The 11,601-nt window shown below is 54.6% G+C and overlaps 5 protein-coding genes across 5 annotated transcripts; 3 read left to right on the forward strand and 2 right to left on the reverse strand.

Annotated features, from left to right (window-relative positions):
- Positions 1-557: 557 nt before the first annotated feature.
- On the reverse strand, positions 558-3,134 carry RhiXN_09089 (FHA domain protein; the record flags this gene model as incomplete). Its single annotated transcript, XM_043328905.1, has 3 exons — positions 558-2,255; positions 2,309-2,851; positions 2,913-3,134. The coding sequence occupies 3 exons, from the start codon at positions 3,132-3,134 to the stop codon at positions 558-560; spliced, it is 2,463 nt and encodes an 820-aa protein (XP_043180351.1).
- Positions 3,135-3,514: 380 nt separating this feature from the next.
- Positions 3,515-4,380, forward strand: RhiXN_09090 (SH3 domain-containing protein; the record flags this gene model as incomplete). The annotated part of the gene is made up of 4 exons (XM_043328906.1): positions 3,515-3,697; positions 3,763-4,002; positions 4,058-4,153; positions 4,180-4,380. 4 exons carry the CDS (start codon positions 3,515-3,517, stop codon positions 4,378-4,380), a joined length of 720 nt encoding a protein of 239 aa, XP_043180352.1.
- Positions 4,381-4,480: 100 nt separating this feature from the next.
- Positions 4,481-8,189, forward strand: RhiXN_09091 (myosin I-binding protein; the record flags this gene model as incomplete). Its single annotated transcript, XM_043328907.1, has 12 exons — positions 4,481-4,970; positions 5,033-5,103; positions 5,171-5,356; positions 5,419-5,529; positions 5,576-5,867; positions 5,900-6,048; positions 6,107-6,151; positions 6,204-6,216; positions 6,263-6,402; positions 6,502-7,185; positions 7,208-7,455; positions 7,487-8,189. 12 exons carry the CDS (start codon positions 4,481-4,483, stop codon positions 8,187-8,189), a joined length of 3,132 nt encoding a protein of 1,043 aa, XP_043180353.1.
- A 214-nt stretch (positions 8,190-8,403) lies between these two features.
- RhiXN_09092 (SH3 domain-containing protein) lies at positions 8,404-8,732 on the forward strand (the record flags this gene model as incomplete). The annotated part of the gene is made up of 3 exons (XM_043328908.1): positions 8,404-8,553; positions 8,602-8,655; positions 8,706-8,732. The coding sequence occupies 3 exons, from the start codon at positions 8,404-8,406 to the stop codon at positions 8,730-8,732; spliced, it is 231 nt and encodes a 76-aa protein (XP_043180354.1).
- A 1,037-nt stretch (positions 8,733-9,769) lies between these two features.
- On the reverse strand, positions 9,770-11,524 carry RhiXN_09093 (glycoside hydrolase family 88 protein; the record flags this gene model as incomplete). The annotated part of the gene is made up of 11 exons (XM_043328909.1): positions 9,770-9,811; positions 9,863-9,991; positions 10,057-10,255; positions 10,311-10,405; positions 10,461-10,493; positions 10,548-10,607; positions 10,713-10,799; positions 10,996-11,008; positions 11,062-11,148; positions 11,212-11,338; positions 11,404-11,524. The coding sequence occupies 11 exons, from the start codon at positions 11,522-11,524 to the stop codon at positions 9,770-9,772; spliced, it is 993 nt and encodes a 330-aa protein (XP_043180355.1).
- Positions 11,525-11,601: the final 77 nt, after the last annotated feature.

An 11,601-nucleotide genomic window follows, 5' to 3' on the forward strand; every position in this document is an offset into this window, starting at 1 on the left:
ACCCTGCCCCTTTTCGGAAATGCATGGAAGGCAACTCACATACAGTGGCACACGAGTATGGCTCTGTTCTTTCCACGCAGAAGGCCACACCTCGTGGAGAACTCCAGCCATCATGTCCCTTTTCACTCTCTTCTACTTCAACTAGAGCCAAGAAAATGACAACAGAGCAATAACTAAATTGAAAAAGTCGTAACACTTCGTGACATGATGAATAAAAACCAATGCCAGCAGACCACACATACCAGAGCAGACAATCAGAGTGAGAGAGAGAAATACAACTACTTTCCTTCTAAGTACACATACCACCTGTCCTTCCTTCCCCCTACCTTCCACGCATTAGGCCACATTTCTCACGGGCAGCAAGATACACGAATAAAGAAAAGAAAAAAAAAGAAAAAAAAGCGTAAAACGGAACGACGACGGACGCGAGCGGTACATGGGATAAAAAAAAAGTGCGAGATCAACTTGAAGGGTATCATCCACAGAGCAACTCGATGTTTTTTTGTGGTTTGTGTTTATCATAAGAGTGATGCCAGTCCCCCCGGTTCAATCTCGCGCTAGTCCTTGACTCGATGGGTCATCATCCACGCGCCTACGCCAATCGCGACGACAGCCACCGCCGCAGCGCTCAACACTGGAGCGGGCTTTTCGACGAGACCGGCGCCGATGGAGGTTAGAATGATGCCCACCACCACACCCAACAAAATACGCACCACGTCCTTCACGCTCCCCGTTGGCCCGAGTTTAGATACCACGGCCGTTCCGGCGCTCGGCGTCGAGTCTGTGGATTCGGTCTGGGTAGTACTAGATGCCGTCGCAGGTTTAGAACTCGCCACCGACTTGGAAAGTACCGTTCGTTTCGTTTCGTCCTCTTCCTCGCCCTCGTCTTCAGACGGACTCGTCGCACGGGTCGAGAAGCTCGCGCGGGTCATGCTCGAGGCCAGGGACGAGTTGTCTTCCCCGCTCGAGCCCCGACTCGAGCGTTTGCGCACACGTTTGCGGACGTCCAGGGTAGGGCCGGCGCTCTGCATGGCGTCCAGAGTCGAAGTCGAGGAATCAGAGGCAAGACCGGAGATGGCGCGGACGGCGTCGGCACGGGTACGATCGGTTCGTCTGAGTCCCTCGAGTTCGGCGCTGACATGGTCTTCAACATTAGTCACACGGTTCCCAACCTGGCTGACCAAGCCGTCCAGATCGCCCACGCGAGCATCGACGTCACCGACCCGGTTATCGATGTGCTCGATTCGGGAAGAGACTTCTTCAATGCGGGCCGAGAGCTTTTCGAGTTGGGAACCCATCGTGGAATCGACGGGACGGGATTCGACCTGGTTTATCCGAGTATCAACTTGACCGAGCTGGGACCTGATTGCCTCAAGATCTTCGCGCACCGATGAATCAGGCTTGCTCCCTGAAGCTGCCTGGTTGTCTACAACCGCCTTGAACTGCTCGAGCGCAGCGGCCAACGTCCGCTTGTCGGCCTCGCGATCTTCCTCCGTCTTGGCGCGCCAGGCGTCCCAGCGATGCTCCATCTCGCGCATCAGCTCGCTCTTGACGAGTTGGGCGATATCGCTCTCCGCGGAGATGTCGGACTTGACCCCGAGCTGACCACCGAGAACCCGAGCGGCGCGTTGTTCCTCTTCGAGCGCGATCACCTTGGCTTCGAGTGCGGCAATGGTGCTCGAGGCGCGTTCGGCGTGGGTCTGGAGGCCCTGGGAAAGGGTGATGGCCTGCTCGAGTTGAGCGGTGAGTGCCTCGAGGCGTTCGGATAGTATTGCGTTTTGTTCGGCCGCGTGCAGCGCGTTCTGTTCCGCCGTCCGAATAGCCTCGGTGAGACTCGGTTGATGGCGGGCGTCATCGAGCATGGCCATAGGCTCTGGAGTCTTGGGTCTCCCGAGAGACCGAGCAGCAGCGTGTTCTTCCTCTTCAGGAACAATTGTACACACACTTCGAGCATCGGAATCATCGTCGAATTCTTCCTGTCTCGAGTCGAGCAAGTTGCCGCCGTGTTCACCGAGATCTCCTTCCTCGAGTTGGAGAGGAGAGCGGTTTCGGGAAAGCATCTCGCGCATGGAGCCGACTTCACGCTTGATAGCCTCGTGTTCCTCCACGAGTCGGTCGAGGGCGCGAATCTTGTCGACATGAGCCTGGAGCGAAGACTGGGTCTCGCGCAGCTGTGTTTGCATGGCGGATACATCGGCTTCGGCAGTGGGCTGTCGTACGGGGGGAATGAGCTGGTGCTGGGGTGGTGGCGGTGGCTACATGGCAACAGATCAGAGGCGGGTTGAAACCATCGACTAGTTAGACTCACGATGGTGCCCCCACCCATGGTATCTTGAATGTCGTTCATTGCGGTAGTGAGACTCTGTAGCTCTTGACCCGTCTCGCGGGAACGCTGGAGCTCCATTTGAAGTTTATTAAGAATATGATCGAACGATAAGCCCTTGGAGCCGGGACGAGCCTGGCCTTGACCCAGACCGCCGAGGCCACCGAGCTGGGTGTTGTTGCCGCTCAGAGGGCCCTGTTGTCTGCGCGCAATGGCCTGTGCTTGCTGGGCTGCGTGTTGCTGGTGTTGGTGCTGCTGCTGAGCAAACAGGGCTTGCTGCTGGTGTTGCAAATGGGCATGGTGCTCTCTGGCAGCCGCCTGGGCATCTTCGGGAGTCAATACGACAAAGACACGAGTAGCGACCTTGTGGTGGATGATAGTCTTGTTGTCCTCGCCGACAATATCGATCCCAAACTCGACAATATCTTCAGACTTGAGCTCACATGGCTCGGATTCAACCGACTCGGCAGAGAGACGGTCACCATTAATAAAAGTACCATTGGATGACTTGACGTCTTTGATGTATATCTGATTAGGGGGTGTGTTGTTGGCGTCATCGCTCGAAAAAAAATACAACAAAAAATCTGACTTTGCCGTTTTCCTCCCAGACCTCTGCGTGTTGGCGCGAGAGGACCTTGGAGTCAAAGTATCCGTTGCGTTCGCCTGGAACGGTCTTTGCGTTCGTCTGACGACCGATTTTCACGCGCACTCCACCGCCAAGTGCAATTTGTTTGGGGACAAATGTGTCGTTGAGGGGATACAGATACAGTGCTGGGCATGCGGGAGGAGGCTGCATCTGGTAAGGAGCCATTGATCGTTACGGAGGGAAAGGGAAAGGAGGTAGAGGCGGTGGGGAGGTCCTAGCTGCTCTCCGACGTGTGATGTGGGCCGGCCCTGAGCATACAAACAATCCACGCCGCCACACTCGACTCGCACTTGCTACTATACTGTTGCTAGTCCTATTATACCACACCACACTCCCCTCGAGCCAACAAATACAACAGCAGGAACCAGCGAGGCAGTACCAGGAAGCCTCGAGTCCGATAAGCCACCAGTTACTGAGAACAGCCCGCTCAGACAGCACGTCCCCCACGTGTCCCTGGGTGAATATATGCGCTGACGTAATTGTGCCCTTTTAGGCATCATTGGCACGCTCTACCTCCCGACCACCACGTCCGATCGCAGTGTACGATGGCCGACGAGGAACAGCCCCCGCCCCGCAAAGTGGGCTCGTTGCGCGACCGGATTGCCCAGTTTGAGAAGAAGCCCGAGACGACGAGTGCGCCACCCCCAGCCAGGCCAGCCCCGAAGCAATGGGCATGGAAGGCAAAGCAGGAGGCTGCTGTTGCTGCTGGGCCTCCCACCACTCCTCCAGTGGCTCTAGTCCCGAGAAACCTGCGCCGAGTGCCCATGAGAGGTCTCCCTCGCCCCCTCCCCAGCGCCCTGCGTTCTCATCCAACGATGCACGCGAGGCTATCGCGGGTGGGATGGGAAGTCTCAAAGAGCGCATGGCTGCCCTTCAAGGCAGGAACATCGGTGGCATGGCCCCAGCCGCAAAGCCAAAGAAGATTGTCATCGAGCGAGAGGAACCCAAGGAGGATGAACAAGCCGAGCCTGCTCAAGACGAAGACGAGGAAGAACAGGCGCGTAGGGCGAGACTGGCAGAACGGATGGCCAAGGTGCGTTCCTCTCATTTAATATAGTAAACGATACACTCAGGTACGGCGCGCATAGCTCGGTGGAGCGCGCGTCGGAATGGGCCCACCTCTGTTCTCACGCCCTCAGAAACACGAAGAGACGACGGAAGATGATAAGCACCCGAGGCCACTAGTGACGTCCCAGCCGACCCTAAACAGGAACCCAAGGCTACGGCAGTCGAGAACGAGTCTGCGCCCGACGCCGCGGAGCCTGCCACCACCGACGCCGAACCCGCAACCTCTGACCCTCATGTCGTCTCGGATGAGGTCAAGCCTGCACCCTCCGACGAGCAAGCCGTACCGTCTGATGACACCAAGCCTGCGCCCGCTGAAGAGCCAAGGACGTGCCTCCATCGATGAGCGAATCCACACATCCAGAATCGAATCCTCCAGTTACGTCTCCCGAGCCCGCAGCAGTTACGTCCCCAGACCCAATTAGTCTCGATCACCTCCGACCAGTATGCCGATTCCAGCTGCACCCAAGCGCGCTGCTCCACCCAGGAAGAAAGCTGCCAGAAAGGTCGTCGAAGAGAGTAAACCCGAGCCCGAGGACGGTGACAAGTCTATCGAAGTCGAGGGCAAAACCGAAGTCGAGGAAACCAAGGCCGAACCTCAGATCGAAGACAAACCAGCCCCGAGGAAGACAAGTCTGCTCCTGTCGAAGATAAAACCCGCCTCCGAAGCCGAGGCCAAGGACGAACCCGATGTAGAGACCAAACCCGAGCCCGAGTCCACAGAGCCAAGTCTGAGCCGACTGAGACCAAAGAAGAATCTGCCAGCGTCGACTTTTCGAAAGCCAAAGATATTGGAATGGCCCCTGTTCCGATTGAGCGTGTACCAACCGCCAGTCGAACGTGAATCTACTCCAGTCGAGCGTGAATCCACTCCCCCAGTTGAGCGTGAATCTACTCCTCCAGTTGAACGTGCAGCCACTCCTGTTGAACGGGCGCGTACTCACCTATTGAGCGAGCAACCACTCCACCAGTTCAACGCGTACAGACTCCGCCTGTAGATCACGCGCAGTCTCCTCCAACCGCACCCTTCTCACCAGCACCCGTCCACCCAGGGGCCGTATCTCCTATCGTGCGCCCAGGATCTCCTATCCCTCGCCCTGGATCACCTGACTCTGCTCCACGCCCTCAATCACCAGGCTCAGATTCATCCTGAATTGCCAGTACCAGTACCGCGTCCCGAGTCTCCACTCGCTCAACCAGGACAACCCGTCTTGAGGCCTGAATCACCCGAGCCCAAAGCTGCGACCTCTCGCCCCGAGTCTCCTGCACCAGTTCGCCCTGCGTCCCAGCCCCCGTCCGAGCTGCCTCGCCCCGCCCGCCAGGTCTTCCTCCCCAGTCCCAATTAGGTCCGCCTCGCCGGTCCTAGCGAGACCCGAGTCCCCAGCGGCCGCTCGCCCCCGCTCTCCAAGTCTTCCGCCGCGCCCTGTATCTCCAGTGGCAGCTCGCGCCCTATCTCCGCCCCGTCTCGCCGACCATGCTCCCCTCGTCGCCCCCCGTGAGGAGAGCAGGAACCAGACGCGCTTCATTACTACGATCCGAAGTCCCGCTCTCCGAACTACGCGGAGAGGCCGAAAGGAGAGACCCGAATCCGAAGAACCCGAATCCGAAGAGAGCAAAAAGGCAAACCTCGCCGCGCGGATGGGCTAAAACTCGGGGGCGTGTCCATGTTTGCGCCTCAGCGCCGGTCGAGCATCGACGTCGAGCGTCGGGCTAGTATAGACTCCGAACGCCGGGCAAGCATAGATCTCGAGCGTCGGTCGAGTCTGGAAGGTAGAAAGGAGCCGTTCCCGACTGCTCCAACAGACGAAGAGGTTGCCGAGTTGGAGCGCCGAGGTTCGATGGAGAGTCTTACGGGCCATGCATAGGACGAACCGCAAGTGCCGAGAGACGACAACGAGCCGTTTTCGCCTCAGAGTCGGACCTCGTCTCCGTCTCATTTGAGAAGGGGAGCTTGGGCAGCGTTGGGCGGAGAAGTAGTTTGGATGCGGGGTCGACGAGAAAGTCGAGCGGAGAGGTAAGTGTATGCGTATTGAATCGAGAAACGCGGGGGGAGGGTTAATTTCAACTTGCAGATTCGAAGGGATTCAATTGGAGATATCCCAGCATCGGAGGTTAGGGTACGGAAAGCTTAATTACTCGGTCGAATCTTAATTATTACGATCATGATAGTCGCCTCCTCAGCGTTCGCCTCCATCCGTCGGTCGACACCAGCGGTGCCTGAAGAACAGCCATCTCCGATCGAGGAGTCTGCCCCTTCCCACACTCGTCCGAGTCTTCCGCCTCCACCACACCCGAGTTTGTTGCTCCGCCTCCCCCGGCGGTTTCATCTTCTCCTGCCCCCAACGTTAGTCCGCCGCCTCCTCCTCCGGTGACTTCTCCTCCTAGCATCTGAATTTTGTTGCCCACCTCCGCCACCAGCGCATGCACCTCCACCACGACCAAGCGGGTCTCCTCCACCTCCTCCCAGGCCTTCAAACGCTCCGCCCCACCTCCGCCGGCTCAGGAGGAGGAGCAAGAAGAGGAAGAGGAAGAGGAGGAAGATGCAATTGATGCGGTATCTCCAGCACCACCTCCCATGCCCTCGTCACCACCTGTATCGTCGCCCCCACAACTCCCATCCTCTCCCCCTCCACCCGTTCCGACTTCTCGACCGCCTCGCAAACCAAGCATTCCAATCCCAGAGCGCGACTCGGACTACAACTCTCCTTCCCGGTCATCCGCAGACCACTCTCGAGCCGCTCAATTGGTAGGTATTGCTCAACCAGAAGCGGAATCGCCAACCAAATCCGAGGTTGCACCCGAGACTGCTGCCCCCAAGGCAGAAGAAGAGGAACAAGGAGAAACAGAGGAACAAGCACGTCGTCGAACTATTGCTCAACGCATGGCCAAACTTGGTGGAATCAAGTTTGGTCTGCCTGGAGTGGCACCCCCGCCTGTGCCTCGTCGACAGCCCACGAATCCACCCGAAGAGGAAGAGAACAAGGAGTCAACTGAAACTGATGATACACCTGCTCCCGCCCCTACCGGTCCTGTATCCGAGGAGGCTCAGCCCGTAGACGATGGGTCTGAAGAGTCCGAGAGGGCACGCAAGGAACGAATTGCTGCCAAGATGGCTGCGATGGGCGGGATGCGATTCGGGATGCTTCCTCCGGTGCGGGTGGTCCACTAGGCAGACCCCTCCGCCTCCTTCCGCCGCACCTCCTCCACCCCCATCTACTGGCCCGCCTCCACCACCTACTGCCGTCCCGCCTCCGGTACCTTCCGCCGCCCCGCCCCGACCACCTTCATCAGCTCCACCTCCTCCAGCGTTTATTCCCCACCTCCTCCACCCGTGCCTACCAAGGCCAAGTCCCGAGCGAGGTGCATCAGAGGTGGATGACTTTGCAACAGTTCAGAGGGCCAGAGTCTCGAGGAGGAAGGCGTACATGTCGAAGCTGAAGTGAGCGAGCCAGAGCAGTTGGTATGCCCGAGGAAGACGACGAGCCGACTCCTCCACCTCCTCCTCGCCCCGCGAATCGACCCCTCCCGTTCCGCGCGCGACGTCTCCCCAGCCGGAACCCGCCTCGAGCTCCTGGGTCTCGGCAGAATTCAGTCGACCTTAATAGCCAACCACAAGGGTTTACGATGGTCGAGGCACCAGGCGACGAATCTGAAGCGGATGGTCTCCACCTCCTCCACGCCCAAGTACACGCCCGCCACCTCCACCCAGCTCACGCCTCCGCCACCCCCACCCGAAGAATCCGATTCGAGCATGCCGGAGTGGACGAGTACATGACTCGGTCGTTGGTCAGCGAAGATGAAACGAACTATCCGATGGCCAAGGGGCTTCCACGCGCACCTCGAGAGAACTTCCCATCCGCCCAGACCCGCCGTTATTCGCCCTCTGCCGCGCCGCCCCAGGACATGAGCCATTCGGACATGCTCATGGTCTTATGGGGGAAAGTGGGTGTCCAAATCACTCAAAGCGCACTCACTCTCGCTGAAAGGGGTAGAAGGTCAATAGTCGGGGATGGTACCAGCACTGGTTTTGTCACGGCCGTTTTGGCGGGTGTCGATAGCGCATACAAGGCTCCTACGGTTGGCCGGTCTTCGCCCAGAACGGAGGAAGAGCCCGGTCGGCATGCCTGGAGATATCATCGTGATGACGGATATTAAGCTCAAGGGGCCAAATCACTCAAAGCGCACTCACTCTCGCTGAAAGGGGTAGAAGGTCAATAGTCGGGGATGGTACCAGCACTGGTTTTGTCACGGCCGTTTTGGCGGGTGTCGATAGCGCATACAATGGCTCCTACGGTTGGCCGGTCTTCGCCCAGAACGGAGGAACAGTTCAGCGCCGGTCGAGCGATATTATGCTGGAGATATCATCGTGATGACGGATATTAAGCTCAAGGGGCACAAGGGGCTACAAGCGTACTCGACGCACGTAAGCGGGGAACTGGTTGGTGTCGTCAGTGAGTTCGAGGCCAAGAAGCACAAGGTCAAGGTTTGGCAACCCGCTTTGCAACCTAATACCTACCCTGTAAGTTAATGTGGTTTGTGTGAGCTTGGTACTGATTACCACTCGTAGACCGTGGAATCTGCAAGCTATCGTTTGGAAGACCTAAAGAGTGGCACTATCCAGGTACGTCGTGGCGCTTGTTGTAGCCAGACGTGAGCTAACATCCCAACTAGGTTTATCGCGTTGCCGAGAATGTTTAGACAATTATGGGAATGTTTTTTGTAAATGAATTGAGTATGATTTGTTCTACCTTGATCACAATTCATGTATGTAGATAGTTGAACCGAAATTATGGAGACCTCAGCGAAGGACAGCGCGAAATACAAAGGTAATAAGATGCGCATATAACTCGAAATCGCCGTATTGTGGTTGGTGAGGGTTGTCATAGAAATATATAACGGATTCAAGTCAAGAGATCATGAGGCCCAAGACGCGGGTGCTCGCCTGGGGACGTTGGATGAGTACTCTGTGGGAGGACAAGATGCTGAAGACTCGTACACCCTTTCAGTCAGATTCACCTAAAAAGCAGCATGCCTTGTACTTATTCGTAGTATTATACTAAAAGTGCCCACCCACCAGTTGACTGATAGCTCATATCTTATTGAAAATGGTCGTTTGTCGAGTATCATATTAAATTTTAGCATTTGTCTGCGTACAGTGCCAATAAAATATTGCAGCAAGTAATACAACCTTCTCCAGGTTGGAAAGCAACCTCTTATTCGATGTTGACCAATACAGAACAGTGGCAACTCTTTGGTTGTGCTGGGAAAGGAACTGGCTGTTTTCCCAGCGCCATGATGACCGTTATGGATCGTACACTCTAACGAGTTGTTGTCCAAGTTTCGAGCCACTCGTCAGAAGTTGTGAATATTTGTATGAAGAACTGAGGAGCTTGGACAGCCCTTGCGACAACCTCCAACGTTGCATAAGCCCAATATATATATGCATGGACTCCCAAGGAGCAATGAGACAGGGTGACACTCTGGTGAGAATGGGGACATTGTCAACCCAACGGAGCAATTCTTCGTGTAGTAGGGTGCGACCACTACTAGTATGTGTACGAATATTGCTATTTTGGCTATTTAGATCAGGTGTTGTGTATATGGCATATGGTGAACCTCCTGGTCGACCGAGTCGTTATCAAACGTTTAATTTGAGTCTCAAGGGATGCATCAGAGCACATCGGAAAACTCATTGTGTAAAACAGAATGATCGCAGATCCAGATCAGGTAGGATGCTAGCACGAGGCTAGACCAAGCTTTAGCATAGTGTTCCCGGCCTTTGGATAAAATTAGTCGAGCATAAAATAGGTGATTTGGTCTTGCCATACCTGTATAGCATAATAGTCTCCATAGACTAAGCCTGTGTTTGTGTTGTTCCGACGAGCGTTCGAAGTGCCGTTGCTCAAAATGCTATCCCAAGTTGGCTGGAGTGCAAACTTGAAGTTGTGCACCAAAAGCTATACGAACCAATGGATATGTATCAATGTCCGAGGCATTGCCATTTAGGTTTTGAAATTCTCACCTTGACTCCCTGCTCCTTATAATAGTCTTCGCCTGTGACGTTTTGCTCTGGGTTATGGATGGGATGAGGGGGGGTTATGGACTGAACTACGTTACTACTCACATAGGCTTCGGCTTCTGCCAATATAAACAGCCCTTCAGCAGCGATAGTGGCAGCAGAGGTATCAGCTGGCCGATTAGGAGTGGGTGCGTCAAAGTCACTACCCACACGATATAAGTTTGTCTAAGCTGCTTTTATTCTGAGCTAGCACTCACTACGGAGGAATTCCGTCCGAAGGTAGGCGACTTAGAAATACTTTTGCCATTCTTCGAGCGGCATCCAGATAGTGGTTGATTGGTGAGGTTGAACACTATAACACAGCTCTTGTAAATAGTCTGCATAATGTGCTCAGAATAGTTTCTTACTTTTGGCGAATCCATATATACCCCAAGCTTGACCTGTAACTCCGATCTGATTAAACAAATAGGTTACACGCAGGCACAGACTCTTACCTCGTGTCCAGGTGCTGTCTTCCGCGTAGCCCTGGTTAGTGTAATATCTGATGATTGCGCCTGTATTTTCATTGTACACTACAACCTGATACGAAGAGCCTATTGAATTCAAATCCATTAGATTATGCAATGTGTTTCAATTATTTATTCACCATCGGGACGAACGTGGTTGGCAATTGTTTTGTTAGCATGACTGATAGCCATATCGATCAGTGTTTGATTTCCAGATAGATCTGCTGCCTTGAACAGTAGCTGCATCCTCTGATTAGAGTCTTGATACGTCAGAAGATATTTAAAGACTTAAAGCACACCTCTAGATTCATCATATTGTCCACAATTACATGAAATTCGGGCCCATCACTGTCCCAACTCCGTGTACAACCAACTATACCATTGTAGCGATTGGCCAGCAGCACAGCGAAGTTCTTTACGCCGCAATGGCACTAACATTGGTCGGGTTACTGTCACCCCACTCAATATGTATATCATACCACGATGAAGATTTTCAACTTACATTTTGAGTTCCTCTAAGTACGGAATGGCCAGGAACCCCTGGTCGTGCTCTTGTGCATTCCCCCCTTGAAGCGGAATCAAACCATTGCTGGTGCCAATATTATTATAAGTGGTGCTTTAACAGAATAATGATCGAATAAAAGGGACAAACCTCCAGTGCCTTCCGTATGTAAGCCAATCAACCGAATTCAAAGCCTCGTTGTTGGGACACAAACCTTTGCGTTCCTCCAAAAGGTAGAAAGATCCTGGCAAGAAGCCGCTGGTCCACCGGTCTGCTTCTTGCCAGATCCATGAGCCATTAGACGTCGTGAGGTGTGGGTAAGACGCGCCTTGTATGCCGCACCAATACGATCATACTTCTCGACTATGTATGGCGAGAAAATGCTGTCAGAGTATGTAGGTGCTAGAGCAAGCGATCGGTGGAGAAACAAAACGCTTGATAGGAGTGATAGAGACCACATCATGCGGGAGTAGTAACGCACAGTATGGCTCACACTAGATAGCCTTTTAAGTCTCGAACGGATGCGGCATTCTTAGGCTT

This window comes from Rhizoctonia solani, chromosome 5 (assembly GCF_016906535.1).
Source record: "Rhizoctonia solani chromosome 5, complete sequence".
NCBI lineage: Eukaryota > Fungi > Basidiomycota > Agaricomycetes > Cantharellales > Ceratobasidiaceae > Rhizoctonia > Rhizoctonia solani.